Raw genomic sequence first — 24772 nt, 5'->3', positions numbered from 1 at the left:
CTGCGTGCCCCGTATGGGAGGAAGGCTCCCCTGCAAGCAAAGTGAAATGTGCACAGGGGCTGCGCATCACAGGATGAAAGCCCAGCCTGCTCTTCTGCATTCCACTCTCCTCAAGCCTGAAAGTCAGAAATAAAAATGTCTTAGTTCACCTAAAAGATACAGAGAACCTGCCTGGCATTTTTCACTGTTTTCCAGGTCCTGAGAGCTAAAACCTGCTTGGTAGAAATTACTGTCTATTAGGTGTCGTGTTGGTTCAGCCTGTTTGAATGCAGTGTGGACTGTACTTCTGTTGCTGTGCTGGAGCCCTTGTAGGGTCTTGGGGACCTCCCCCCGACCCCTCCTCAGCCCATGTTTGTGATGTATACCTGTTTGTGACCCTTGGTTGCTGGGATTTGTGAGAGATTTTGAAAAGAGAGATATGAAGTTTCAAGAGTTTTGCAAGAGAAGCAAGACGTACACATGAGAGGCTCCCGGAGAACAGGAACAGTTGTAACTGAGGCTGTGTCAGTGCCTGTACAAGTTCCTGGATAGGGGGCTCTGTCTGGCTGGACTAGTGGTCAGGGAAGGTTTTGGGGAAGCCGAGGGATCCTCCAGGTGCAAGACAGCAGCCCCACCTTCATGAAGTGCCTAGGGTACCCCGTGGCTCTTGTCTTTTTTTTTTTTTTACATTTTATCCTCACTCAAGTATCTCCCTCTTTCTGGAAGCTTACCTGTAGACCTCAGATGGTTGCATGCCATACCTCTCAAGGAGTACCAGCCGTAGTAAGTTCCATTGCTAGGACTGGGTATTATGGGCAATTCCTAAGAGGTTGCTTCTTCATAAGCTTTATCTCCCAGTTGTTCTGATCTTGTTCCTGGGATGCAGAGTGTTTCCTGGAGGAAACTATTCAACCTGCAGAGACTGTGGGTGCCCAACTCACCGGGCCTCTTTGGGCTGTTGGCTTAGTGGCCCTTTCATATGTTCTTCAGGAGCTCACTTGCTTGTTCCCAGAACCAGCTGTTTCAAGCCATTGTTACTTACTTAGTGCTTACCTGCTGAGAACCAAGCCTTTGAAGGGTCCCTTCACCATCTTAACCTCTGCCCCAAGACTTAGCCTATGTAATAGTGCATTTCCGCCAGCCCAGGGAGGCCCCCTCGGCCTCTGGTGGACCCTCCTGGCTCCCACATGCTGGATCCCTCCTCCCCCATCCCACTTTAGGGCCTTGCAGTAGAATGTCCTGACTCAGGCAAGACTGCCACTTCCCAGCTGTATGCCCTTCGGCAAGTTACTCAGCCTCTCTGTGCCTCAGTTTTTTCATCTGTACGATGGGACAATAGTATCTACTTCATAGGACTAAGTTAGTATGTGTGAAGTGCTTTGCAAAGGGCCTGGGACAGAGTGCTCATAACTGCTCTATCATCATTCTGTCCCCTCACTTTCACCTCCTCTCCCTTCTTCTTCTACCACTATATTTAAATTTCTCCATCCAGTCAACAAAACAACTGAACAATCAAGCCAGCAAGATGTCTGTCCTCCACTAGCTTCCCCTGGAGCCATCATCTTATCTCCCTTTACTGGCAAATTTGTTGAAGGAGAGAGGAGTTGTCTCCATTACTTCAAGTCTCATTAATTCCTCAACCCATTTTAGTACCATATGGCTTCCATTCTGCCCTTACCCCCAGCCACCCGCTGAAGTTGCTGTAGGTAGTCACTAGTGACCTCCTCATCGCAAACCCAGCACAGGCTGTAGGCATCCTCTCAGCCTTCTTGAGCATTGGCAGCTGTTGTCGTGTTACGCTTCTTTGTTCATTACAGTGACTCCTTATTCTCCACTCAGAGTAATGCTAAGTAACATTCAGATACTACTCATAGTTACTTTTTTCAGATATTTTTTACAGAGATAACTTCAGATATAGTGGTAGATCCCTGTGTAGCCCCTTTTCATGTTCCTCCATTTCAAAAGCACTCTCTTTAATTTGCTCACAGTTTTATATAATTAATACAAATGTATGAATCATAACCACAATAGAATATGGTTTGCATATTATTAAACTTGATACAAATGACATTCTATCACTTCTTGAAAAGCTTTTTTAAATAGTGCCAGACATGAATTGTTAATCCAGAGTGTCCATCCAGGAGGCTTGACCAGACGGTGCCAGACACATGCTTCAGTTTTTGGACCAACCTCCTTCAGCATGCAATTAGGAATCTTAAAAATGCTTTACACTTGCATGAGGTACTTTACAGCCTGTCTGAGTGTTTTCTATTTGGCTTTGACCCTTGTGAAAGATGGCTTTATTATGTTCTTTTTAATGGGCCATCTCTTTACTTGGGTGAAGAGATTGCCTTGACTTCTTTTATGCTCTCTTTTATTGTTACATTCCTGGTTTTCTTCTGACTTAAAGGTTTCTTCTAGACATTTCACTCTGTGTGTCCCTTACTCATGGGGATTTTTTAAAGGATGGTTTTTCTCTCCACTCACACCCCAGGTGATCCCATCCATTCTCATAAGCTCAACTCCCATTGATAAGAGGAAGATTCTGATATCCCATCTCCAGCCTGAATGTGCTACTGTACATTTTTACATGGAGGTCCTCCAAGCCCATCCGATTTGTCTTCACTCTTTGTCTGCTCTGAACCTGCTCTACCTCCTGTACCCTCAGTGTGCCACCATCCACCCATCATGCCCCAGGTCCCCTCCTCCACAGTTGTGCCTCTCCACCCACCCCTTCATGCTCTCTGCCACTGCTTTTATGGGGCCCTTGCTTGAAATACAGACTCTTTCCTACGTAGGTCATCTCCCACCCATGCTTAGCAGTCTGTCCACAGTAGTACCAGAGTAACTGATCAAAATGCCAAATAGAATCTTTAACTTCGGAAGAACCTCAGCACACTCCCTTTCCCACTATGTCTGCAGGACTGACCCAGGCCCCCGAGCTTGCCGGGCAGCCTGCCTTCCTGCCTGTCTCCTAACTTGTGCCTAGGCTGCAGCCTCTCTTGCCTCACTGGTCTCCTGCCCCCTCCCTGTGCCCTTGTTCATGCTCTTCCCAGTGCCGGGGATGCCATTCCCTTCACTACTTTCCTTGTCCTCCAAGATTCAGCTCACATGCATCACCTCACTGACTGCTGGACAGAGTTAGCTCTTCTGACCCTTGAAAACCTTGGATGACACAGGCATGGGTTGCATTTGATCCACTTGCAGATCTGTTTCTCCCAGACTTGGCCTTGGGGTTCAAGGTAAGAGTCGTGTGGTCTTTCTCTATAGCTTAGTGTCTAGTGCCTGTGGGTGCCCAGTAAACACTGGGTGATTAGTGGCTGTCGACCTGTCAGCCCAGCCCTGTCTGCTCACCCCCTGCACTGAAGTCCCTGGACTAAAGTCGTGGATCCCGTCTGTTCCTCCCTAAGGATGACAGCAGATTACGTTAGGAGAAGAGAAGGTGCTGCCCCAAATTCACACTGAATAGTGCAGCCCAGCCCAAGGACCAAAATGCAATTTGGGACTTGAAAGTAGGAAATGGGGTCTTTACTCAGCCTGCTTCCAGCTTATCCCACCATGGGCACTACCCTCCCATCTGAAAAAAATCCCTGCACTGTACTTAACACATTGTGCCACTGAGACTCCCTTCTCTTTCTGCTGCTCCTCCTACTCGTCCTCCTCTTCTTCCTCCATCCTTTCTCACTCCTTCTCCCCCGCCATGTAATCACTGCCTTCCCCACTCAGCACTTTGGCATATCAGCTACCAACCCCTGGAGTGGGCCAGGGGCCAGGATCACTGTTCCCATCTCACAGGTGGAGAACTAAGTCCAGAGAGACAGTGTGTCAGGGCCAGGGTTAGGACCAGGAGAGTCCTTCCAGGAGAGGGAGGGTGTGGAGGCGCCTAAAGGCCTGTTTCTCTGGGAACACCCAGACCCTCTTTGAAGAGGGCCCCGTGAAGGGTGGGGAAGCCCAGTTCGTCAGTGAGGGAGCAGTTCCAACTTCAACAGGAGAGGCAAGGAGGATACAGGGCAGGTGAGGAGCGTGGGCCCGGACCCTGTGACTGGCATCTGCCCCGAGACTCCGCACGGGGGAGACACGCTGTGCATCTGGGCCATGGGGCCCGTGTGGTGGTTCTCTCACATCACTGGGGGGGAGTGGGCCAGGCTGCTGAGGGGATGGGAGGATGTGATGGTGGTGTGGGAAAGGGCCCAGGAGGAGAAGACTGAGGAAATGGCAAGTGGAGACCCATTTGCCCACAGAGCTGCTCTGAACACAGGTGGGTACAAATATGGGAAGAGATGGTACCAGACGGAAGGCGCCTGGTGTTCACATGGCACGTTAGTGCCAGCTGGTGGAGGCTCCATGCCAGGTGCGCAGTCCCAGCCTCCAGGAGTATTTGTGCCTTGCACCAAAGTGTCTGACTTGGAAATCACAAATCTCAGACTGAGGTTGGGCTGGCCCAGGCTTGGTTGTCTCCTCCCCGTGTGGCCAGGGTTGGGAGATGGGGAGTGGCTTTACCAGGGTGACAAAGGCAGCTGTGGAGGAGTGGAGCAGGGGGCCACGAGACATGAGCCACCTTGGAGGGGCCCAGGCAGCACACCCCTTTTTATCACTTGGTTTGGGTTCTTACATCACTGGCGGTTTCTGAGAGCAGCTGCTGAGTTTTGAGGAAAGGGAAGAGCCTTGAGGTACACCAGGGAGGTGGGTTTCAGTATCCATCCAAACCGTTGTCCCCCAGGCCCCTTCCTCGGCCTGACGCGTTCTCTCCATCTCCCAGCCCGGGAGCCACACTGCCAGCTGCCTCCCCCAGGGGCATGAGCTGGGCTTTGGCCTCCAAGCCTGAGGACTTCTAACAGCAGGAGAACATCCCTGCCCCTGATATAAGAGGGTTGGACTTAGTGGGTTAAACCCCTTGGGGAGAGGAGACATGGGGTCCCCATCATCAGACCCTGTACCTGAGGCCTGGAGGCCCATGGCTGGATCATGAGTAGAGAACTTGTAGCCTCCCTGACTCTCCCAGCAAGGCAGGGCATGTGTGTTGGGGGAGATGTTTGTTCTCCCAAGGTGGCCAGGGCTGGGGACACACAGGGTTCAGGCAGTGTATGTTTGGGGTCTCAGTGACTTCTAAGTAGCTTTGGAAGTCTTGGAGGCTGTGTCTCCCTCTCCCTCCACTCAGATTAAAGAAACTTTTGTTCCCAGGGTAGGGTTAGGAGATTGCAGTAGAAAATGCACAAATATTTTAGGCATCTGTCCTATGAGCAGTTGCCAAAGAGTGACTTCCCCTATGGACAGGAGGGCCAACCGCTACCCCTCCCTCAACCCTGAAAAACAAAAACCCTGATTCATGCCAGGTATACCCCTTATGCCTGGGGAACCCAGGCTATCAAATGGTTAGCCCGGCTGGTCTCACACACTGACCACAGGTGTACAGCCCAGAACAGAAATGGACAGAGGTGGACAACATGGCTTTGGTTCTAGGGGAGGGCCATAGCCAGCTCCGGTGACTGAGGTCCCTGCCGTCACCCAGGGTCCTGTCTGGTGGCATGGAAGCTATCACAGGATCCAGGGCCAGGGCCAGGGAAGTGTACATGGGGCTGAGGAGAGCCACGGGAGGGAGCCCCAGCTGAGCCAGGAGCCAGAACTGGATGGAGGCAGTAATTTCCAAGGCTGATGATCCCCACATTGTCCCAGGGAGAGCAGGGCAGGGTGCCTTGGGCAGGGCCTGGAGAAGGCCTACAGAAGAGGAGCGCAAGGCCAGAGAGGAGCCCCGCCAGATGTCCAGGCGGTGCGCCCCTCCCCCTTGCCCAGGACCTCACCCAGAAGGGCATTTTGCCCTGGACACTCCAGGGCTCCAGGAGCCATGTGAAAGGACAGGGCCCTGGATCAGTCTCCCCACTCTGTCCCGAGTTTCCCTTCATCTTAGGCACTCACTTTGAAACCTGTTGACACCAGACCCGGTTGGACGTTAAGGTATTTATTCAGTTTTTCTTAGAACAGCTGAGAGACTTGGGTTTTCAGAAGGAAGTTTATTAGTACTGAACGGGGCAAACAAGATCACAGAAAACACAGCTGTCCAATTCTAAAGCAGAACCTCTGCTCTCACCGTAATCCCGCCAGGGCCCCAGGACTGGGCAGCTGTGTGGCCTTCGAGTTGGCGCTCCCACAGCCCCTGCCCAACTCCACCTGCCACTATGCTCTTTTCTGTGCTCTGGGGACGTTGTCCAGGACGCACTACTCTGTGAGGTCAAGACCCACTTTGCTCCCTGCCACCCACCTGGCTCCTACAGGTGTCCCTTGAACAGTTGGTTGAGGCACCCTGGGCTGGCTGCCATCCAGGGGCTGACTTTGTCCCTCCGGGCCAGAGCCCGGCAGTGCTCACTCCTGCGGCACTGCAGTGGCCCCCTGACCCTGGGACCCACCGTCCTTATTCCAGTGGGGCTTCCAGCGAGACCTCACCTGTGGCTTCCCCGAGGCCTCCACCCTCCTGGAGGCCTCCCAGCACTGGGCAGAGGGCTGGTAGGAGCTCTCGCCCCTGGCTGGGTCCTGCCTGCCCTGGGTGAGGCACAGCAGGGCCCGGACCTGGCGGAGGAAGTTGGGGCTGGAGAAGCAGTAGAGCACGGGGTCCAGGACGCTGTTAAAGTAGGTGAAGGCCAGGCAGCCATGGAAGAGCTGCGTGCAGATGTTGAGGGTGTGGCAGGCATGCAGGCGGAAGGCCACCATGGAAGCCATGCCGAAGATGACGCTGGGTAAGAAGCAGGTAGTGTAGACGGCCACCACCACAGCCAGCACGCTCACAGCCCTCCGTGGGCTTGGCTGCCCAGCCAGCCTGCGGCGCTTGATGGTGAGCCCAATGCTTATGATAGCAAAGAGGATAAGCGCCAGCGGCAAGAAGAATTCCAGCATGAACAGTGCCTGGTGCCAGCGGAGCGATGCTGAGGGCATTGAGCCCAGCTGGAAACTGAGGCAGGTGTTGTTGGAATGGGGGGCCAGGAGCAGGTGCCCGTTGAGGAGCAGGATCCCCCCCCAGGGTGGCTGCCCACACTGAGGCCTGGCTCAGCATGTGGTGGGGCCTCACCACCTTCAGGTAGCGGTTGAGGGCAATGGCCGTGAGGAAGACCATGCTGGCCGAACGGTTGGTGGACAGCATGAAGAGTTGACTTTGCAGGCAGTGGCCCCAAAGTGCCATTTCTCATGGAAGAGGTAGTAGTCCACGCGAAAGGGCAGGTTGACGATCAGGAGAAAGTCGGCGATGACCAGGCAGACCAGGAACACGGTGTTTGACATCCAGGGCCGCAGGTGGCAGCAGAAGATGAAGAGTGCCAAGCTGTTCCCCACCAGGCCCAGGGCAAACTCCAGCCCCAGGGCTGGCGCCAGGAAGGCAGACACCGCGGGGGAGGAGGCTGGCTGGCAGGGAGGAAAGGCCTTGCCAGGTGACACGGAGGCAATCAGGAAAGCAGAGGAGGGGGAGGAGGAGGAGGTGGGAGAGAGAAAAGGAAGGAGAGGGGAAGAGCTCAGGTTATGAAATTCCGTGGGCTGCTTGAGCCATTGGCCTGAGAGGTTTCCAGTCTTTCTGCCCCTGCACGAGTGTTCGGGGCCAAGTGGGATGATGCTATCAGCTGGCCACCACGATGACTCAATATCCTGGGGTTTTCATCAGCATCCTTGCAGCCACTGAGAAACACCCAGCATTGCTGTTTGTAGGCAAAGAGGAACCCTGCAGCCCTCCCTCCTTCCCTCCCTCCCTCTACCTCCCCCTGGCACTGAGTGACCTGCGCAGGAGGTCCCGGAACCCAACCTGTGGGGTGGAATCTGTGCTGCCCTAGGCAGAGGAGGAAGCAGGGCTCAGCAGGGGTGAGATGGAGGCCCAGTAAGATGCTGGTGAGGGAGGCGGGCCCAGCTGAGGTGAGCTGGGGGAGACTGTTTGCAGCCCTGAGAGGTCAGACATTTGCTTGCCTGAAGTCAGTAGCTGCTTCTGAAAACCCATCCTTCTCAGGAGCATGTAGACCATGCTGGACAAGCCTCCCATCCCCTTTATATATATACAGCGCTGGCAGTAGGGACTAGGGAGCCCACAGGATGTTTTCCTGGGAGAGGGAGTTGGGGAGTCCAGTGAACACCCTGACCATCGAGCCCACGGCCTTGGAACCAGCCTGTTTGTGCTCTGCCAGCCCACTCTCGTTACTCCTGGATTCTTGCCTGTTCTTAAGGCTGTGATGGTCCCATTCCGTGCACAAGATGAACCATATCTTACAGGGAGGGCTCTCCTGCCAATTTCTACTGCCATGACCTGGGGACCTGGAGCTTCTCCCCCCAAACAGAGCAATCCTGAGAATCCCCAAGTTTTCCTGTCCTCTGAACACCCCACTCCATCCTACCCAGCATTCATAGCAAAGGGGAGGAGGGAGGCTGGGGCTGGCTTCAAACAAGGTACAAGTCCTGCTCTCTCGCTGCATGGCATTTTGGGGGGGGGTAGTATTTTTTTAAATTAAGGTATAATTGATATACAACCTTATAAAGGTTTCACATGAGCAATATTGTGGTTACAACATTCACCCTTATTATCAAGTCCCCTCCGCCCAGACACCCATCGCAGTCACTGTCCGTCAGTGTAGTAAGATGCTGTAGAGTCACTACTTGTCTTCTCTGTGCCATGCTGCCTTCCCCATGAACCCCCTACATTACATGCCTTGTAATCCCCTTTCACCCCCTCCCACCTCTTTCCCATTGGTGACCACTAGTCCCTTCTTGGAGTCTGTGAGTCTGCTGCTGTTTTGTTCCTTCAGTTTTGCTTCATTGTCATATTCCACAAATGAGGGAAATCATTTGATACTTGTCTTTCTCTGCCTGGCTTATTTCACTGAGCATAATATCCTCCAGCTCTATCCATGTTGTTGCGAATGGTAGGATTTGTCTTCTTATGGCTGAATAATATTCCACTGTGTATATGTACTGCATCGTCTTTATCCATTCATCTACTGATGGACACCTAGGTTGCTTCCATCTCTTGGCTATTGAAAATAGTGCTGCGATAAACATAGGGGTGATGCATGGCATTTTCATGAGCTCAGAGGCCAGGCCTGGGAGCAGAGATGAGGGCCTTAGGCTCCTGATAACCTAGGACAGCACTAAGGAAAGTCCAGGCCCAGGACCTTCCCTCCTCTCACTGCACCCCACCCCACCACACACACACCAACTGGCTGTGGTCAGCAGTGTGCCATATGCTACTGACTCTGCCAAGGCCCCTGGGTTCCAGGCACTGTGGCTGCTGCTCCCTCTCCTCCAGTTCCTCCAGGTCTCCCGTTTTGGGCTCCTGCTTGGCCGAGGCTGAAGGCAGGTGTGGTGCAACCACAGGGTGCACAGTGGTGAGACCACCAGCCTGAGCTCTGCATGCAGGCAGGCCTTGGTTGGAAACCAAGCAAGAGATACTTGCTTTCCAAACCTGTTTGGGCTTTCTGGAGAGTCATGAGGATCAAATGAGATAATGTCTGTAAAAACTTGTAGGGAATTCCCTGGCACAGAACTAGTGTTCAGAAAAATAGATCTAATTTTCATTTTTTTCTGTCATGGATTAAGCCTGCCCTTGGCACTAGGAACAAACTCCTCCTCCTGTGGCCACCTGTACCCAGCGTAGGGGGCCTTCCTGGGACATCCCTATATGCTCCTGGCTCCTGCACAGAGCCAAGCATTGCTGCAGCCCAAGGGTGTAGGAGGCCCGCCTTCACAGCCCTGGACTGTGTGAGTTTGGGGGAGGCGAGAGGTGTTTTTTCTTTGCTGGCAGGAGAGGAAAGCCTTCAGGGTGGAGCTGGGTGAAGGTCCCAGCACCCCATAGGGGTGGAAGCCCTGTTAGCCAGCTTCTCCTCTCCCTTCAGTGGAGTGTGTCAAAGCAGTGAGCCACCAGGCTGAGTGGGCGAAGGCAGGGCTCAGAACACAAATTTTCCCAAGGAATCTGGACCTGTTCTGTCCAGAACCAACTTCAGTAACCTGAACCGTGAGACCCGCTCATCGACAGCTCATTGAAGTCCTGGGACACTGGGCCTGGATCTCCCACCACAGGTGTCTCTACCCACTGCTGCTTCTGGAGCTCCCAGCTCTCTTGGACCCTGCGTCAGGCCCAGGAGCCCTCCGAGTCCCTGCACACAGCGCCTGGACAGAGCAGGGGGAGCAGCATCCCTTCCAACACTGCCAAGCTCCTGATACAGCTTCATGCCCCTCTTAAGGCTCGTCACCCTTCCTGTATGAACAGTTGCTAACTCTGGGTGGGGATTTTGTGTTTTTATGAACTTGTGTTTTCTATAGTTAGCACAAATCTCTTCTGCTACTGGGGAGTAAAACCTCAACAGATGCTATTTTTTAAAGTTATGTAGAAAGAGTAAGTGAGAAAGAGAAAGAAGCAGAGGGACACCATCAGCATGGACATGCATGGATGGGCCACACACACAGTGACAAAAGCCCCTTTACAAGCAGGGACACCCAATAACAGACCTGTCCTGTCACACGTCTATGATCACCTGGTACCCTAACACCCCAGACCCACACACAGCTGTAGGAGCACATGGCATCTGCCATTGTGGATAGCTTATGTGTGTGCAGACCCACAGGCATTTATCCACCAGGAAGCCTTTATTGAGGGCCTTTTGGGGGCAGGCAAGTGCTGTGCTGAACTTTGGGGAGCCAACCATCTGCAGACCTGCCCAGGGTTCGGGGCAGAGGGCTGTTAGAAGAGGAGGGGATCCCAGGATTCCAGGAGGACAGGACAGGAGGAGGACGGATGCCAGGTCCAGGACCAGCTCGGAGGATGCTGACTTGCTTGGCTGCAGTACATGCAGAGGCAGTGGGGGGCTGGGAGAGTTATTTGGCAGAGGTGACCCTTGGGCACACTCTGTGGCTGTGTTGGGCCCAGAGCCAGAGGATCACCCCAGAGGCTGCTTGCGGGTGGGATCCTGGGTCACAGCCAGGGCCACAGAGCCTTGCCCTCGCTCCCAGGTATATCTGAGGAGACACAGGTGGATGGGGGTCAGAAAGGGCTGGGCCCTGAGGATCCCGGGGAAGGGAGAGCTGGGGGAAATTCTTCCTGTGTACTCACGCAGTCCCGGCTGGTACTCGGAGGCTGTCATCAGGGGTCAAGCTCAGCTGCTGTCCCCCCACTGTCACCACAGAAGAGCCCTCCTGGGAAAGAGGAGCAGGGGAATAGAATGTGGGCTGCGGGGCTCAGCACCTGTCCCAGTGTCCCTGCCTCTGCCTTGGCAAGAAGGCCCTGGAGCTGGTCTGGGCTGTGAGTCCAAGGCTCAGGAGCAACCTGGTTCCCATGGGCAGAAGGTCCCCCTGGTTCCCACCCTTCCCCTCAGCCCCACTTGCCAGCTGCCACAGCCACACGTCCACATCCTGTCTTGGGCCTTTGCTGTTGCCTTGTCCATGTACGATCACCTGGTAGGAAGTGACACAGATCTTTCTGGTGCTCTGTGCCCCACATAGGAGATAACCTTGAACCTGGCCCCCAGACACCAGGGCTGCGTGGGGCAGGAGTCGAGGCCACAACCCAGGCTTGTCTCCACATGTGGAGCAAAGACCAGAACTTGGAGAGGAGGGTTGCTCCCTGCTGCCTCTGCCACCACGGGTGCTGGCCCCCTGCCATTCGGGATTACATATGCCTGCCCTTCATGCACACATGCACACTTGGTCCCTCTGATGCATGTCACTATTGCTGACCCACATGAGGCATGCCTGCCATGGGCACACCAGGGACACACAAAGTGTGTAAATGGCATAGTGTAGATGCACGTAGCCTTATATACATAGCTCCTCAAAGGGTGCCACCTCCCTTCCTCCTTGACTCCTGGCCTGAGGAGGAGGAGGGAGATGGGAGGGGATGAGCAAGAGCAAGAGAGAGACTGAGCCTTTCGGACTTGCATCAGCCAAAGCCCACAGCTACTGTGCAGGCCATGCTCCTACTGGTTTGGAGTGGGACTCAGGAGATATTTGTTTGCATAACCCGAAGCAGGTAGGAGCAAAGGGGTGAAAGCAGAAGGCAGGGCCATGAGGTCAGCTCAGCGCTGAATGACGTTGCCATTACGGGGTGGGTGGGGCCTTGTGGCGTACGCCTGCTGTCAGCCCTGCATAAGCTTGTGTGTTTGCTGGCCAGGCCTGACAGGCAGGTCTGTATCAACAAGCATCCCTCCACAGTGGTGTCTCATTCAAACTGCCAGGGATGTGCCAGTGGCAAATTGTAAAGCACAAGCAAATGTGAGCCTTCTAGCAGGTCTCCTTGCCTCCACACTTGCCCTCCTGATGTGTCCCCACATATGGTACAGTGATCTTTCTGAAACACTGCTCTGGCCACAGTTTTAATGCTTGGGTGAAGCTCTGTTGTCTCCAGGATAAGTTCTTGCACCTTGCTTAGACCCACCAAGACCTGGACACTGGCCGCTACTCCAGCTGTCTAGCAATCGCACCTGCTGCCCCCCACTTCCCTGCCCTGGTTCCTGCCAACCTTAGCTACTTGCAGAGCAGGATGTTTCAAGCTTCCATGCCTTTGTTCATGCTTCTCACTCACCTAAAAGGCTCTCCCCCATTTCCCTTTCTTCTTTTTGCAAACTGCTGTTTGCTTTAAAATGCAGCTTATACATCACTTCCTCAAGGAAGCCTTCCCTGACATTGCTTCCAGCCTGGGTTCCTTCTTTATCTTCCTATGGCTTCCTGAAGCTTCTCTACCAAATAATGTATCACATGATTATGGTAACTGCTGATTAACTTATCTGTTTACCAGACCAAACACTCTTTCATGCAGTCCTGAAACATAATTGGCACTCAAATGTTAAATGATAGAAGGTCAGATTGGTTTGGGTCTCTCTCTGTGCATCAGGACCTACCAGGACCTGGACACCACCTGCTACTCCAGCTGTCTGTCAACTCTCACCCTCAAACACCTCTCTCCCAGCTCCCCAGGCTGTGACTGGCCAAAGGCTCAGAAATTCTCAGCAGAGGGCTAACTCCGGACCCTCAGGAACCAGTCAGTGGATGAGACAGCTCCCTACTCTGGAAGCAAAGAAAGATTGCTTGGACCACCTAGCCTCCACAGGCTTCTAGTCACAGCAAAATCACCATTCTCTAAGTCAGGGAGGAAATAGGCAGGCTTATGCCCACGTCTACAGTTTCTAAAACTGGTCTGTGTGTTTGTGTGAGTATGATTAGTTCTCACTTTCCAGGGCTGCTGCGTGGGCACCCTGGATGGCCCAAGACTACATTACCTGGGTCTCATAGGTGTCTCCAAACAGGCTGAGGGGTGTGCCTGCCTGAAGCTCCTTGCGGTGGCCATCCAGCCAGGCCTCCAGGGACATGGGCTCCATGATGGATCGTGTACTCAGGGGGAAAGGCGGTTCTTTGAGAAGCTGGTCTGCACCCATGGCACAGGTGTGGTTAGTGTCCTCTGGCCCAGCCTGCCCAGCCTAGTAGGCCCAGCCCCCAGGGGGCCCAGCTATCATCGCCAGAATGGGCTCTAGAGCCAGTTGAGGATGAAATAGTCATGTGGGGGTTTCTTTGTGGTGCCACCAACTTGTACCCTGAGTGCCTGGCAGAGCACTCAAAACAAGAGTGGTTGGCGCACTGGGCCAAGACCCCCCCTGCTCTGGGAAAGGAGGAAGGGAGAAAGGTGGTTCCCGGCAGCCTTACCAGGGATGGGCTTTCCTGTTCTGTGCTGCTCAGAGCTGAAGAACCTGCAGGGACACATTGGGAGGTGGCCAGTGTTCCCGATTAAGAGGCCAGTGTGACACGTAAACACACACTCACAAACTCTCAGGCGTAGGAGCTCACACACTTGTAGGACCCTCACATGACTTGGTGTATATATTGGCCGTCTTCTTCTCAGAGCAGTGGAGTGGCCCTTGCCCTCCCCAGGGCGCTGTCCAGCCCGGGCCCTCCCACCCTGGAAGGGGCAGACTTTCTCCCTAAATTTAGGACTTGATGGCTCCAGTCTGGCAGGTGCTGCTGCACAGCCCTGCTGGGATGGGTCAGCCCTGCCCTGCCAGGGCATGGGGCCTTGAGGGAGAGAGGGGCAGGGGCTGGGCTGGGGGCTCACTCCTGGATGATGGGGGCCAACTGTGTGCCGAGGTCCTCACAGTAGAACCACTTCTCAAACAGGACGTCCGCAGTGTCCCCTATGTAGTACCTGCCAGAGCAAAAGACAGGCAAACCCAACTCCCCTCCGTGGCGGCCTCAGCACTGCCTCCCACAGACCTGACCCTGCCTGTGAAGTCGGCCCTGGCGGGCCCCGCAGAACTTGCTGCCTGCTTCCCGTTAGCGCCACCTGTTGGTCAATGCTCGCTCACCCACAACCAGCTCTCCCAGAAGCACCGTGTGCCCCCAGGGTGGGAGGGCTGTTAACACCCCCAATCGGATAGCCGTTCTTGGTTCCCAGTACCAGACCATTTACAAAGTGTATAGAAAGAACTCTGAGGCTCAGGGAAGTTGGGCCACTTGGCAGGGATCACACAGCCTGTAAGTGGCAGAGGCAGGATAGCAAGACAGTCTTAGAAGCACAGAGAGCATCAATGACAAGTGTCTCCACTCTTTCCAAGGGAAGCTGAAGCTGGGCCTGAATCCAAAGCCTGCAGCTGCATGCTCTGCCTGTCTGCACATGAAACATTACGGAACCAACATGCAGAAGATGCCCCCAGATGAGAGGTCCTTTTCCTTTTGGGATCATAGGTGCCTTTTGGGAATTGGAGCAAAGCCATGGGCCTCTCCTCCCAAGGCAGGTCCATCTGCGTGTACACATAGCCTCTAGTAGATGCCCTGAAGCCCACCCAAGCCCGGAGCCCAGCTCCTCGAGATCCTTCACTGGCCCGAGGAGTGCCTGGCAGACCGGGGTCATGCCCCAGGCCCTATGTGTGCAGCCCATCTACGAGCTGAATCCCTAATCCCCAGGCTCAGCTTCCAGAGCCAGGCCACCTCTGTCTGCTCTTCAAGTCTTTCCAAAAAGAGCAGTGGTCCTGCTTAAGGGAGACGGTTTACAGACACAGTACATCCACCCTGCCCAGCACCCTAAGTTCTATTCTTGGATGGAGCTGGCCACCCGAAAGCTTCATAACTGAACTTTACTGTCCTCCAGGAATTGTTCTCAGAGCGGCATTTTAATGTGGAGTCTCTAGCTTTTATTAAAGGTCAAAAGCAGCCAGATGAAATATGTTACTGAATTTGCTGTAAAAATGTTATTGAGGACACTGTCCTCACCGTCACTAAAGGTGCCTTATACAGAGTCCCATGTGAAGAATTTCTTTTGGAATTTAAGGCCATGCATCTGTTTCTACAGTGGATAATTATGCAGTAGATTAGTATGCAGTCATTAACATTGTACTTTTTGAAAAGCATTTAATACTATGAAAAATACTGTATTTTTTATACTGTACATGGTTTTATAATGTGAAAAAAAAACAAAACCTGACCCCGTGCTCACAGTGAGGTGTAGATATGCACAGAAAAAAGACAAGATGGAAGTTTAAGTCCTTTTTAGGTTTAATTGTTAGGATGAATTTTTTTTGTTTTCTCTTTATCATTATTTTGTTTTATTGATTTATCATTCATATACTGTAAAATTCACCGTTTTCCTGACAAACAATTTTAATTTTGTTCATTTTGCTTTCTTATAGTTTGCCAGATTTCAAGACTGAATGTGTATGACTTTGGCAGTTAGAAAAAAGGGAAGCATTTAAAAATGTCCATTATGACAAAAGATATGGGGCAAAGTATCCTAGTCCTGGTAACTGGTTGAGAAAATTTGATTTTCTTAGTTAAAAAATATAAAAAGTTAAAAAACTTTTGGAAGAATCTGTGTCCCCCTGAGCCACAGGCTGCATCCTTCTTTCAGAGATTAATAATCAGGTGACTGATTGGAACCAAATGGGAACCCAGCTGTAGAAACAGAGTGCCTGCCTCTGCACTGCATGCCCATCTAAGCCCCTGCTTGGTGCTGACTCACACGCCTATCTAGACTGTCCCCGTCCTAACTTTATTTTCTTTGTAATGCCAGCTCTGCCACTTTCTAGCACACTCAACTTCCCTGTGTCCAGTTTCTTCACCTATAAAGTATGGATGATCACATCCTTTGGGTATAGCACCTTGTGATAATTAAATGAGTAAATCCATGCAAAGCGCTTAGCCCCGTGCCCGCGTCTGTAAGTATGAGGCATGAGGCAGATGCGACTGCGGGCGGCGGAGTGAGCTGGGGTGGAGAAGCAAGCAGAAAGCAGGCGCACTGGCAGGGACTGAATCAGCTCTGGGGTGGGAGACTGGGAGAAGCACCAGCAGCGCTGCAGGCCGCCTGGGCCACCCAGGGCCAGGTGGGTGTGGCTCTGGCAGCCCCACAGGGCCCACCTCAGTGCGGAAAGCACAGGTTAGCTCTCAGCCAGGTCTCCAGGCTGAGTGAGCCCCAGGGAGAACAGGGAATATCCTGCTACCCCCATCCTCAAACCCGTACCACCACTTCCCCTGACACCTCCCTATCAGCCAGCAAATTCAGGACCTCCGTTGCTTCCAACCTCTCAGTGGCCACAAAGTGCTCTCTTGGATCCATCCAGGGTGCTCTGCTGCGGGCCTCCCTCCCTCCACACAAGCCCCTGTACCTGAGCCCATCCAGCTCAGTTTTCAGCCGCCTCCGTTCAATCACCACTCCCACCGTGTTGGCAAACCTCTGTGGAGAATGGGGGACCCCAGCAGGCAGGAGGAATATCTGCAGTGGTGGGACAAGATGCCAGCAAGGCTGCGACCCCCTGTGGAGACCTCAGTGCCTACAGGGTCCTGAGCCTCCCCTGACCCATGGGGCCCAGCCAAGCCCACCTCTCTGCAACAGGGGAATGTGAGGCTGTGCTGAGGATGGGCAGCCCGGAGCAGGAAGGGTCCGAGGAGGGGGCTGGGAGAGCTCAAGGGCAGGCAGGCAGGCAGGCAGGCAGGCAGGAAAAGACAGATGACAGCCAGGATGAGCGCACGATGGGTTCCGTGCTGGTGGCCCTTTGCCTCCTGCCCTGGGGCCCAGCCTCACTTCTCCCTGACGAATGGTCACATCCCGGTGTTTCCCTCGCTCCAGGACTTGGAGAACCATGTCACCCTCCAGCTGGTAAAACACCTGTGGGACAGGACAACAGACAGGCTTGGACCCTCCCCACTCTTCCAGGTCCTTGGCCTGAGTTCTGACTAGGAAACCTGAGAAACTTCCTGCAGAGCTCAGAGTTTATGAGCAGCTCCATCACGCCTGCCCTGAGGTCCCAGCCTCCCCAACACATGCCACAGACAGGAGTGCTAGGAATACACAAAGACTACATCTTGACACATAAGTGGTGACCAAAGTATCCAGGACACAGTAGTAGGTGCCTGGTGTGAGCAGGAGGCTGGCTGAAATGCTCACTGGAGAGTTCAGTGACCCTTCAGCCAGGTGAGGAGAACCACCCATTTACTGTGTCCCTGGGGCTGTGCAAGCACTTTGTCTATACGTTATCAGAAATCTTTGCAACGTCCAAAGGTATTATTAGCCTCATTTTGCAGAAAAGAGAAAAAGAAAATGGAGGCTGAGAGAGTAAAGCACCTTGCCCAAGGTCATACAGTTAGTCTGGAGCTGCAGTTCAGATCTGAGTCTGTGTATAGGTGTGGAGCCTGTGCTCACTCCTCTGCCCATAGGATGCCCTGGCATAGGGCAGGGTGAACCTGTCCAAAGCCCTTTGGAGGTTGGCCTTGTAAATGGTGAGCTCAGTGGTGCTGGAAGCCGGCGGGGTAGTGGTGGTGGGAGCTTTGGGAGATAGGAGCACATGCCTCCTGCTAGCTCCCTGTGGTGGGAGCGGGGAGGCGAGGTGGGAGGCCAATTGCATTTTTCTTATTTCATCCTAACTCCCTAATTAATGTGTTTACTGAGATCACCCCATGGAACTGGGAGGGGGACAAAGTAGACACACTTTTCTTTCCACCTGTCACACATTGCACAATGTTAAAAGCCCCAGCCAAATAGCTGAAAGGGCATTATTAATAATAATCATCATCATCATGTAATGAGTTAAAAGGTCATAGATGTTCTTGTCACAGCATCTACTAAGAGAAATCAAGGTGAGTTCAGAGAAACTAGAGAAATGTGGGTTTAGTCTGCCAGGAGAGGCAGGGTGATATAAACCCTGTGAAAAGGGCAGTTTGGGAACAGAAATGCTTTCATAGCTCACACCCCTCCCTTGTAGGGCATCCTTAGGGGTTTCTTGGGATTCAGGACCTTTTGTGCTAAACCGGAAAAGTCCATGGAAACTGGGACGATCGGCTACCCTACACCCTTGACCTAGTATTTCCACCTCTGTGAAGGTGGCTGCCCTGAGTCAGAAATACATCTGCCTCAAGGTGCACACTCATGGCTGTTTTGTCACAGTTCAGGGTAGCTAAAAGCATAGATTTGAGTGTCACTTTGCCCTCAGCTCAGCCAGGTAGCTGTGTACCTTTGGTCAATTGAGGTAACCTTTCTGTGCCTTCATTTTCTCACCTATAAAATGACAGCATCTCCTCGAAATGTTGCTGTGAAGTCTGCCTGGGGATGCTGCACACAAATGTACCCAGGACATAACACTCAATAAACCTCTAGCTATTAATATTAGTGATGGCAGGAATAGCAGAAATAATGCTAATAATAATAATAATAATAATAATAGGGGAAGTGTCATTATGTTATGATAGAATCAAAATATGGAACATTATGCAGCCATTAAAAACTGTGTTTGAAAATAACTGTTAATAAAATGGGAAAATGGAAAATGCTAAAAGTCACCATTTTAAAGCAAGATTCAAAACTACACCCAGGAGGATCCTAATGATGTAGTGATGTATACATAAATGCAGGTAGTGTTCACAGTGTTTCCTGAGTGGTGGGATTGTCAATGAGGTCTACATTTATCTTTTCTATATTTGCATGTTGTCTATAATAAACAATGTATACTTTTATTATTAAAAATAACCCATGTAAGTTATTTAAAACAAATAAAAAAAACATACCAGCCTCCCTTGGGGAGCAATTCTGCAACCCCACCTTACTTTCCGCTAGCTTGGAGGAAGCCCTTGTATGTGTTGGGGGTTCAGGGTCCTTCCTTGGTTGGAAGGAGAGGAGGAAGGGCTAGAGAGAACGGGTTCTTGGGAAGGGGCCACAGCCCTTAGCGCCCGCAAGTGTCAGGTTTAGGGTTGGGAGTCTAGAGTGGTGTTCTGGGCTACATTCAAACCCTTTCCAAGGTCATCTAACAAAAATATAGAAAAGAACAGGCTTGCTCCTCAGTTTTGTCTCTCTGCCCAGAGGCTTTCCCTGTGTTGAGAAACAGGCCTGCCCTGGCCTAGAGTCGAGGTGTAGACGCTGAACAATAGAAAATCCCGAGCCGCGGGCAATGCAAAGGGAACTATTCTCCATTTGGAAGTAAATGATGTCTGGGGCCTGGGGCCAGCTAGAAGATTAACTGTACAGGCTCAGGCAGATATTAAATTGAATCTGAACTGGGGGCCTGGAAAGGCTTTACAGGAGGGGAGGTCAGGGAGGGGCTGGGGTGGATTAAGAGAGCCAGTGTGGATTAAGTACCTACTCAGTGCCAGGTTCTGTGCACATATTCTACACACTGAATCCTTAGACTAGGCCGGGGCTCATGTCCCCGTGTGCTGCAAGGAAACAGGCTCAGAGAGAACATGGTGTAACCTGTCCAATATCATGTGGTTAATAAAAGGCAGACCAAGCCAGGTCCTGCTGATGCCCAGCCCAGGCTCCCTCGCCTGTGCCACAGAGGAAGGAGTAAGGTAGGCGAGTATGTGTTGGGGGTAGAGCTGTGGCAGAGGTGAGAGCTCAGCCAGGAGGACAGTTTGGCTCAGTGACTTCCTTTCTCTCACCAGGGAGGAGCCTGGACCTGGGGCTAGGGTGGCTCCCACTTGGTGAGGACAGGCAGGGCCAGAGGAGGCTGACCCTCAGCCCTGCAGCCTCCCACGGCCTGTGGCTGGCTCCCTGCACCTCAGGGGGACCAGCCTGTCACACACTCACCTCTAGCCAAATTCCTCTCAGCCACCTGAGGTCCCTCCAGAGTGGGGACACCTGCTCAGGCCCACCCTCCTCAACTGTCAGCCACCCAGCTGAGTCAGGGCTTGGCCTGGGCCCCTAAGTGGACGCCCATCCACCAGAGCAGCTTGGCAAGATGCCAAGAAGGGGCATAGGGCAGAGGTGATGGGGGCAAGGGAAGGAAGCAGAAGGAAGATGGGAGAAGTGGATTCTGCAAGCAGGGCTAACAGAGTGGAAGCCTATGAAAGATAATATGGGGGGCCTGAGGCTGACTGGGATAGGCAGGAGAGACCCTGTAACGGGCCTGTCCCCTGACTGGCCACTCTCAATCTAATCCCATCTTCTGTCTGTAGCTTTGGATTTTCCTGCTGATTTTTTTCCACATAGGAAAATGGTCTCCAGTGAGGTGTGTTGTGAGAAGGGAGTGGCTGGGAGAGATGCTGGGTCCTGGAAGCATAAGAGATGATGAGTTGGATGGCTCTCCTCTGCCAAGGTGCTCCCTCCTGGCCTGGGTCTTCACTGCCCTGCCCCGCAATGCGTTAGGTGCTCAGTAAATAACTGCTGAGTGAGTGGTTCTCCTGTGCTCCCTCCAATCCCTGGCTGTAGTTGAGATACCAGAAGGGATGGAGGCTGGTAACTAAGCTGCACTCTGGACCTTGAACCCCAGTGTCAGGACCCCCAGGATGATAAGTGGGGACCACCATACTGATCTTTTGTCACCAGAGATTCTGAGAGCTGGGAACTTGTCTGTGTCCCTCCTTAAGGGAGCTCATCTTTTTCTTTTAATTTCACTTTTGTTTATTTACTTTGCGGTAGGTAGTACAGAAACACGGTTCAAAATTCAAGGTACAAAAAGGTATTCAGTGCAAATTCCCCCTCCCACCTATCCACCTCCACTCACCATCAAATAGCTCCTAGAAACTGATGCTCTCTAAGAGGAAGGGGCCTCCCAACCCCAACCCTTGCTGAAGAACTTGGCTCCTACAGTCAGAGTGGAGCTCCCAGGTCCCCCTCAGAGATTGGGTCTCACTTTGGAGGCCCATCTTGCACATTCAGGTTTGGTTGGGGAAGGCCTCTTTGTCCAGGGGGTGATGCTAGTAGCTAGAGCCTCTCACACCTGCAGAGGCTGGGCTGTTTCTGCCAGGCACACAACGTTCAGCAGTTTTGCCCTTTGGCTTCTGTTGTGCTTCCTTCACCCATGAGCCACCTGACCACCCCCCTCTCCCTAGAAAGTGTCCCCTCTCCTTGGGGCTGGGTCAGGGGAGGGCAGTGGGCAGGCCTACCTCTTCACCCTCTTCGATGTGGTAGTCTTTCCTGATGTTGGGACCCCCGACAAACATGACTTTGAGCTGCTCCTGGTGCCTGCAATGGATGAGGGGGAAGAGGTCCTGAACCAGCTGGTGGGAGAGAATAGGAGGAGTACAGGGGCCTGTGGGGGTCCTGGGGACACCTGGGAGAGGTAACAGCTATTTCCACATCACTGTCCCTGTCAGTCTCCATTCTCATCCCCATGTGCCTGTGTGCATCCAAATGTCTGTGTATGTGTTGGTCTGCAAGCGTATGTGTGTCTGTGTCTCAGTGTATTTGTGTGTGTATACATCGCCCTTGTGTGTTCTCCACATCCTCTGACCCAGCAGGTGGAAGACCTAGTTCTTTATCGACCAGGATCCCTGGGCTGTGCACAAGGTCTTCAATCAAAGAACAAACTGCAGTCCCAGCTTCCTGGGGCTGGGGGTAGTGTGGGGTAAAATGACCCTTATCTACCCCTTACCCCCAGACCCTCTGCTTCCCAAAACTGCTGAGCTTGAAGTGGCGAGGCACTGGGGAAGGAAGTGGAGTGGAAAGCTGGGCACAGACCCCCCACAGACTGGAAGCACTGTGGGCTGTTGTGGTGTGGGGGTGGTCTTAGGGAGATGGGGAGAAGGCCAGATCAGGACAGTGACCCTAGGCCTCAGAGGCTCAGCCAAGGAGTTTGGTCTTGGCCTGAGCGGTGCCAGGGAGCCTAGGAAATATTTCTTTGTTTAATCAACTTTACTAAAGAATTTAGGTATATATGGGAAATTCTTTAATGACTCCACTCAAGAACTATTTTAACCCATCAGTCAGAGTACATAAGCCAGATGATGTGCCTCCTCTGCTCAACACCCTCCAGCAGTTTCATATACTCTCTATTCCAAGTTCATATGTTGAAGTCTTAACCTCCAGTACCCCAAAATGTGACCTAATTGGGAAATAGAGTCGTTGCAGATGTAATTGGTTAAGCTACGATGGAGTCATACTGCAGTAGGATGGGCCCTAATCCAATATAACTGGTGCCCTTATCAAAAGGGGGGAGTAGATACAAACACACTCACAGGGAGAATGCCAGGTGAGGATGAGGGCAGAGATCGGGGCAAGGCAGGAGAAGCCAAGGAATGCAGATTGCCACCACTCCACCAGGAGCTAGGAAAGGCCTGGAGGGGATTCTCCGTGATGGCCCCAGCAAACCCAGGGAGTAGAGCCCCAGCTGTTCTGCCCTGTGGCCTGCCAAGTCTGCCTGCCTGCTTCCTCCCACTGTAATATTTGCTTATATTTAGTGGCTGCCTCCTCCCATTGGAACATCAGCTCCCTGAGGAAGGGACTTTAGTTTCCTGCTGTATCTCCAGTGTCCAGAACAGTGCCTGGCAAGCAGTAGGTGCTCAGTGAACATCTGCTGAATGAGTAAATGCTGCATCTTTTGATTATCAAGATTGGGGCAGTGCTGGAGCGCTGGGTAGGGATCTGGAGGCAGGGCCTCAGAGGTGATAAGGGTGGAACCAGAATAGTAGCCGTAGGGATGTGAGATGCCTTTAGGGGAGAAACTGGAGGAGGGAGACTGGGACTGTGGACAGGGGGAAAGAGTTGAAGGTGCCAACAGTAGAGGGACAAGGCTTTTGGGGAGATGCTGCTAGCCATGGGAGTGTTGCACACTGACCAAGTGTGGACTTTGGAGTCAAACTCTTCCCTGGGCTTGAGTCTGGACCCTGTCCCACACTAGTTCTGTGACACTGGTAAAGTTACTTATTAAAATCCCACCTCCTGGGGCTAGTATGAGAATGAAATGAGATAGTACAAAAACACTTGGCAGCCTCTGGCTTGTCAAACTGTTAGTGACTGGAGCTGTGGTGGTTTCAGGGGTCAGCCTGTTGCAGACCCAGCCAGCATGGGATTGTGAGCCTAGAGCTGCAGAGCCAACCAGGCCAGGCTGGGGCTGAGGCAGGGGGAGGGAGGGGCCCCAGGAAAGGGCCTGAGAGGTCTGCCTCTCAAGCCTGTGGCTGCACCACAATGAGTGGTGGTGTGTCCTGAGAGCCCAGGTGGCTGGGAGGGCCTGGTGGGAGTGTGTGTAGGAAGAGCAAGAAATCCAGACCCTCCCAGAGTAGCTGACTGTCTGACTTCATCCTCTGCCAGGTGGCTTCCTGGACAGTTGGGTGTAGGATTGGGCTATCCCCAGACCCGGATTCTACTGCAATTCTGGGGCATTGAAAACCACCCTCCCAAACTTCTGAGACTCACTGGGGGTTGGAAAGCTGCTTCTCAGCCCTAGGGGAGGGGGGTTAGTGCTGCGACCTGCCATAAGCATCCCTCCTTGCTTCAGATGGGCTGCAATCTCTAAGGCGGTCTCCAAAATGAGAAAGAGGCGACGGTGGCGGAACCCTGAACAGCCTGTCCTCACCCTCCCCTAAAGGCACTTTGAAGATCACCCCTTTCTCCAGGGTTCTGGGTCAAGGACCTGGGGGCTGAGGTTGAGGGGTGAGGGTCACGATGGAGAAGGAGGTCGGGACAGAGGGCAGGGGGATGCGGGCCGGCCTGGGACTCACAGGAGCTTGTTGCAGACCGGGGGCAGGAAGGAGCCGCGGTTCTCCCTCACCCAAGTTTTCACGCTCACGGGACGCTCCATGGCCGCGCGCGGAGCCGAGCTGCGGGCGGCGTCCTCCCAGCCGGTCGTCGGAGGGGCGCGACTCCGCCCAGCCGCCTATTGGCTGCCCAGGCAATCAGCATTCCCAGGGTCAAAGGCTGGGGCACCCCCCGGGACGCCGCGGGCTCCGGGCTGGGGCCCCTGCTGTGGCCCCTCTCGGACTTTGGTCTAGAGCCCGCCTACCCTCCCAGCCGCCCCTGGCCTGCGCCCGCCGAGCCCTGCGGTCTCCGCGCGGGGAAGCGGGTGGGTGGGTGTCGGAGTGCACCCCTGCGTCCCCACCAGGCGGGCTCCGCGCCCCCGCCGCACATCCTGGGGCGCCCCGCACACCCGCGCGGGAGTTGGAAGCCTGCTACCGGGCCCTTGTCCCCAGACTTTACGCCTGGACCCCAGGGAGGCCCCGAAGAAATACTGTAACGCGGAGAAGGCGGGTTTGGGAATCCGAACACCTGAGTGTGTAGGTGTGCGGGCGCTGGACTGAAGCCTCGGTTTACTCGTCAGAAAAATGGGAATGTCTACACAGCTGTCTCAGGGTTGCCCAGCGACCATCATAGGCCCCATTTAATGTTAGTCGCCTGTCCTCTCAGGCGAACTGAGTCCAGGCCAGAGTCCCCAGATTTACTGAGTGCCGCTCGCCAGGCTCCACCTTCGCCTGGAGGTAAGCGGTTCAAGACCGGCCGGAAGGGCGGCTGTGGGCCCAGCGCTGCGGGGCCCCGGGGCGCGGTGGGACCCGCCAGGTCAGGTTGGAGGGCGCAGTGGGCACACCTGCCTTCACAGGTGGCAGGCAGAGTATGGGCAGGATGCGTGGCACTCTTCTGACCGCTTTCAATGGCTTAGGGATG

At 53.4% G+C, this 24772-nt stretch overlaps 2 protein-coding genes across 4 annotated transcripts; both read right to left on the bottom strand.

Annotated features, from left to right (window-relative positions):
• Positions 1-5962: 5962 nt before the first annotated feature.
• OXER1 (oxoeicosanoid receptor 1) lies at positions 5963-10166 on the bottom strand. Its single transcript, XM_073217123.1, is given in 5 exon segments — positions 5963-6988; positions 6990-7113; positions 7116-7602; positions 9191-9285; positions 10025-10166. Coding segments are annotated over 5 exon segments (1500 nt in total). The 3' UTR covers positions 5963-6336.
• A 396-nt stretch (positions 10167-10562) lies between these two features.
• Positions 10563-24025, bottom strand: HAAO (3-hydroxyanthranilate 3,4-dioxygenase). Of its 3 annotated transcripts, none has more exons than XM_017669806.3 (10): positions 23836-24000; positions 21283-21361; positions 16991-17074; positions 16491-16681; positions 14033-14122; positions 13627-13670; positions 13206-13351; positions 11317-11385; positions 11045-11127; positions 10563-10950 (listed from the first exon to the last, which is right to left on the bottom strand). In XM_017669806.3, exons 1-10 carry the CDS (start codon positions 23913-23915, stop codon positions 10872-10874), a joined length of 945 nt encoding a protein of 314 aa, XP_017525295.1. In that variant the 5' UTR covers positions 23916-24000; the 3' UTR covers positions 10563-10871. The 3 variants fall into 3 exon arrangements, with proteins under 3 accessions (XP_017525295.1, XP_017525296.1, XP_017525297.3); XM_017669807.3 differs by having other exon boundaries at positions 16575-16681; positions 23836-23994; XM_017669808.3 differs by lacking the exon at positions 13206-13351 and having other exon boundaries at positions 23836-24025.
• Between the last annotated feature and the right edge of the window lie 747 nt (positions 24026-24772).

This window comes from Manis javanica, chromosome 1 (genome assembly GCF_040802235.1).
Source record: "Manis javanica isolate MJ-LG chromosome 1, MJ_LKY, whole genome shotgun sequence".
Taxonomy (NCBI): Eukaryota; Metazoa; Chordata; class Mammalia; order Pholidota; family Manidae; genus Manis; species Manis javanica.
The sequence above is the reverse complement of the archived record's forward strand: the minus strand, read 5'-3'. Positions and strand labels throughout refer to the sequence as shown.

Coding starts and splice junctions, on each gene's coding strand:
- HAAO (XM_017669806.3), bottom strand. CDS start 23,915: ATGGAGCGTCCCGTGAGCGTGAAAACTTGGGTGAGGGAGAACCGCGGC. Junction 17,075..21,282: donor ACATCGAAGAGGGTGAAGAG/GTAGGCCTGCCC, acceptor CCTGTCCCACAG/GTGTTTTACCAGCTGGAGGG. Junction 13,671..14,032: donor TTGGCCCCCATCATCCAGGA/GTGAGCCCCCAG, acceptor GTGTCCCTGCAG/GTTCTTCAGCTCTGAGCAGC.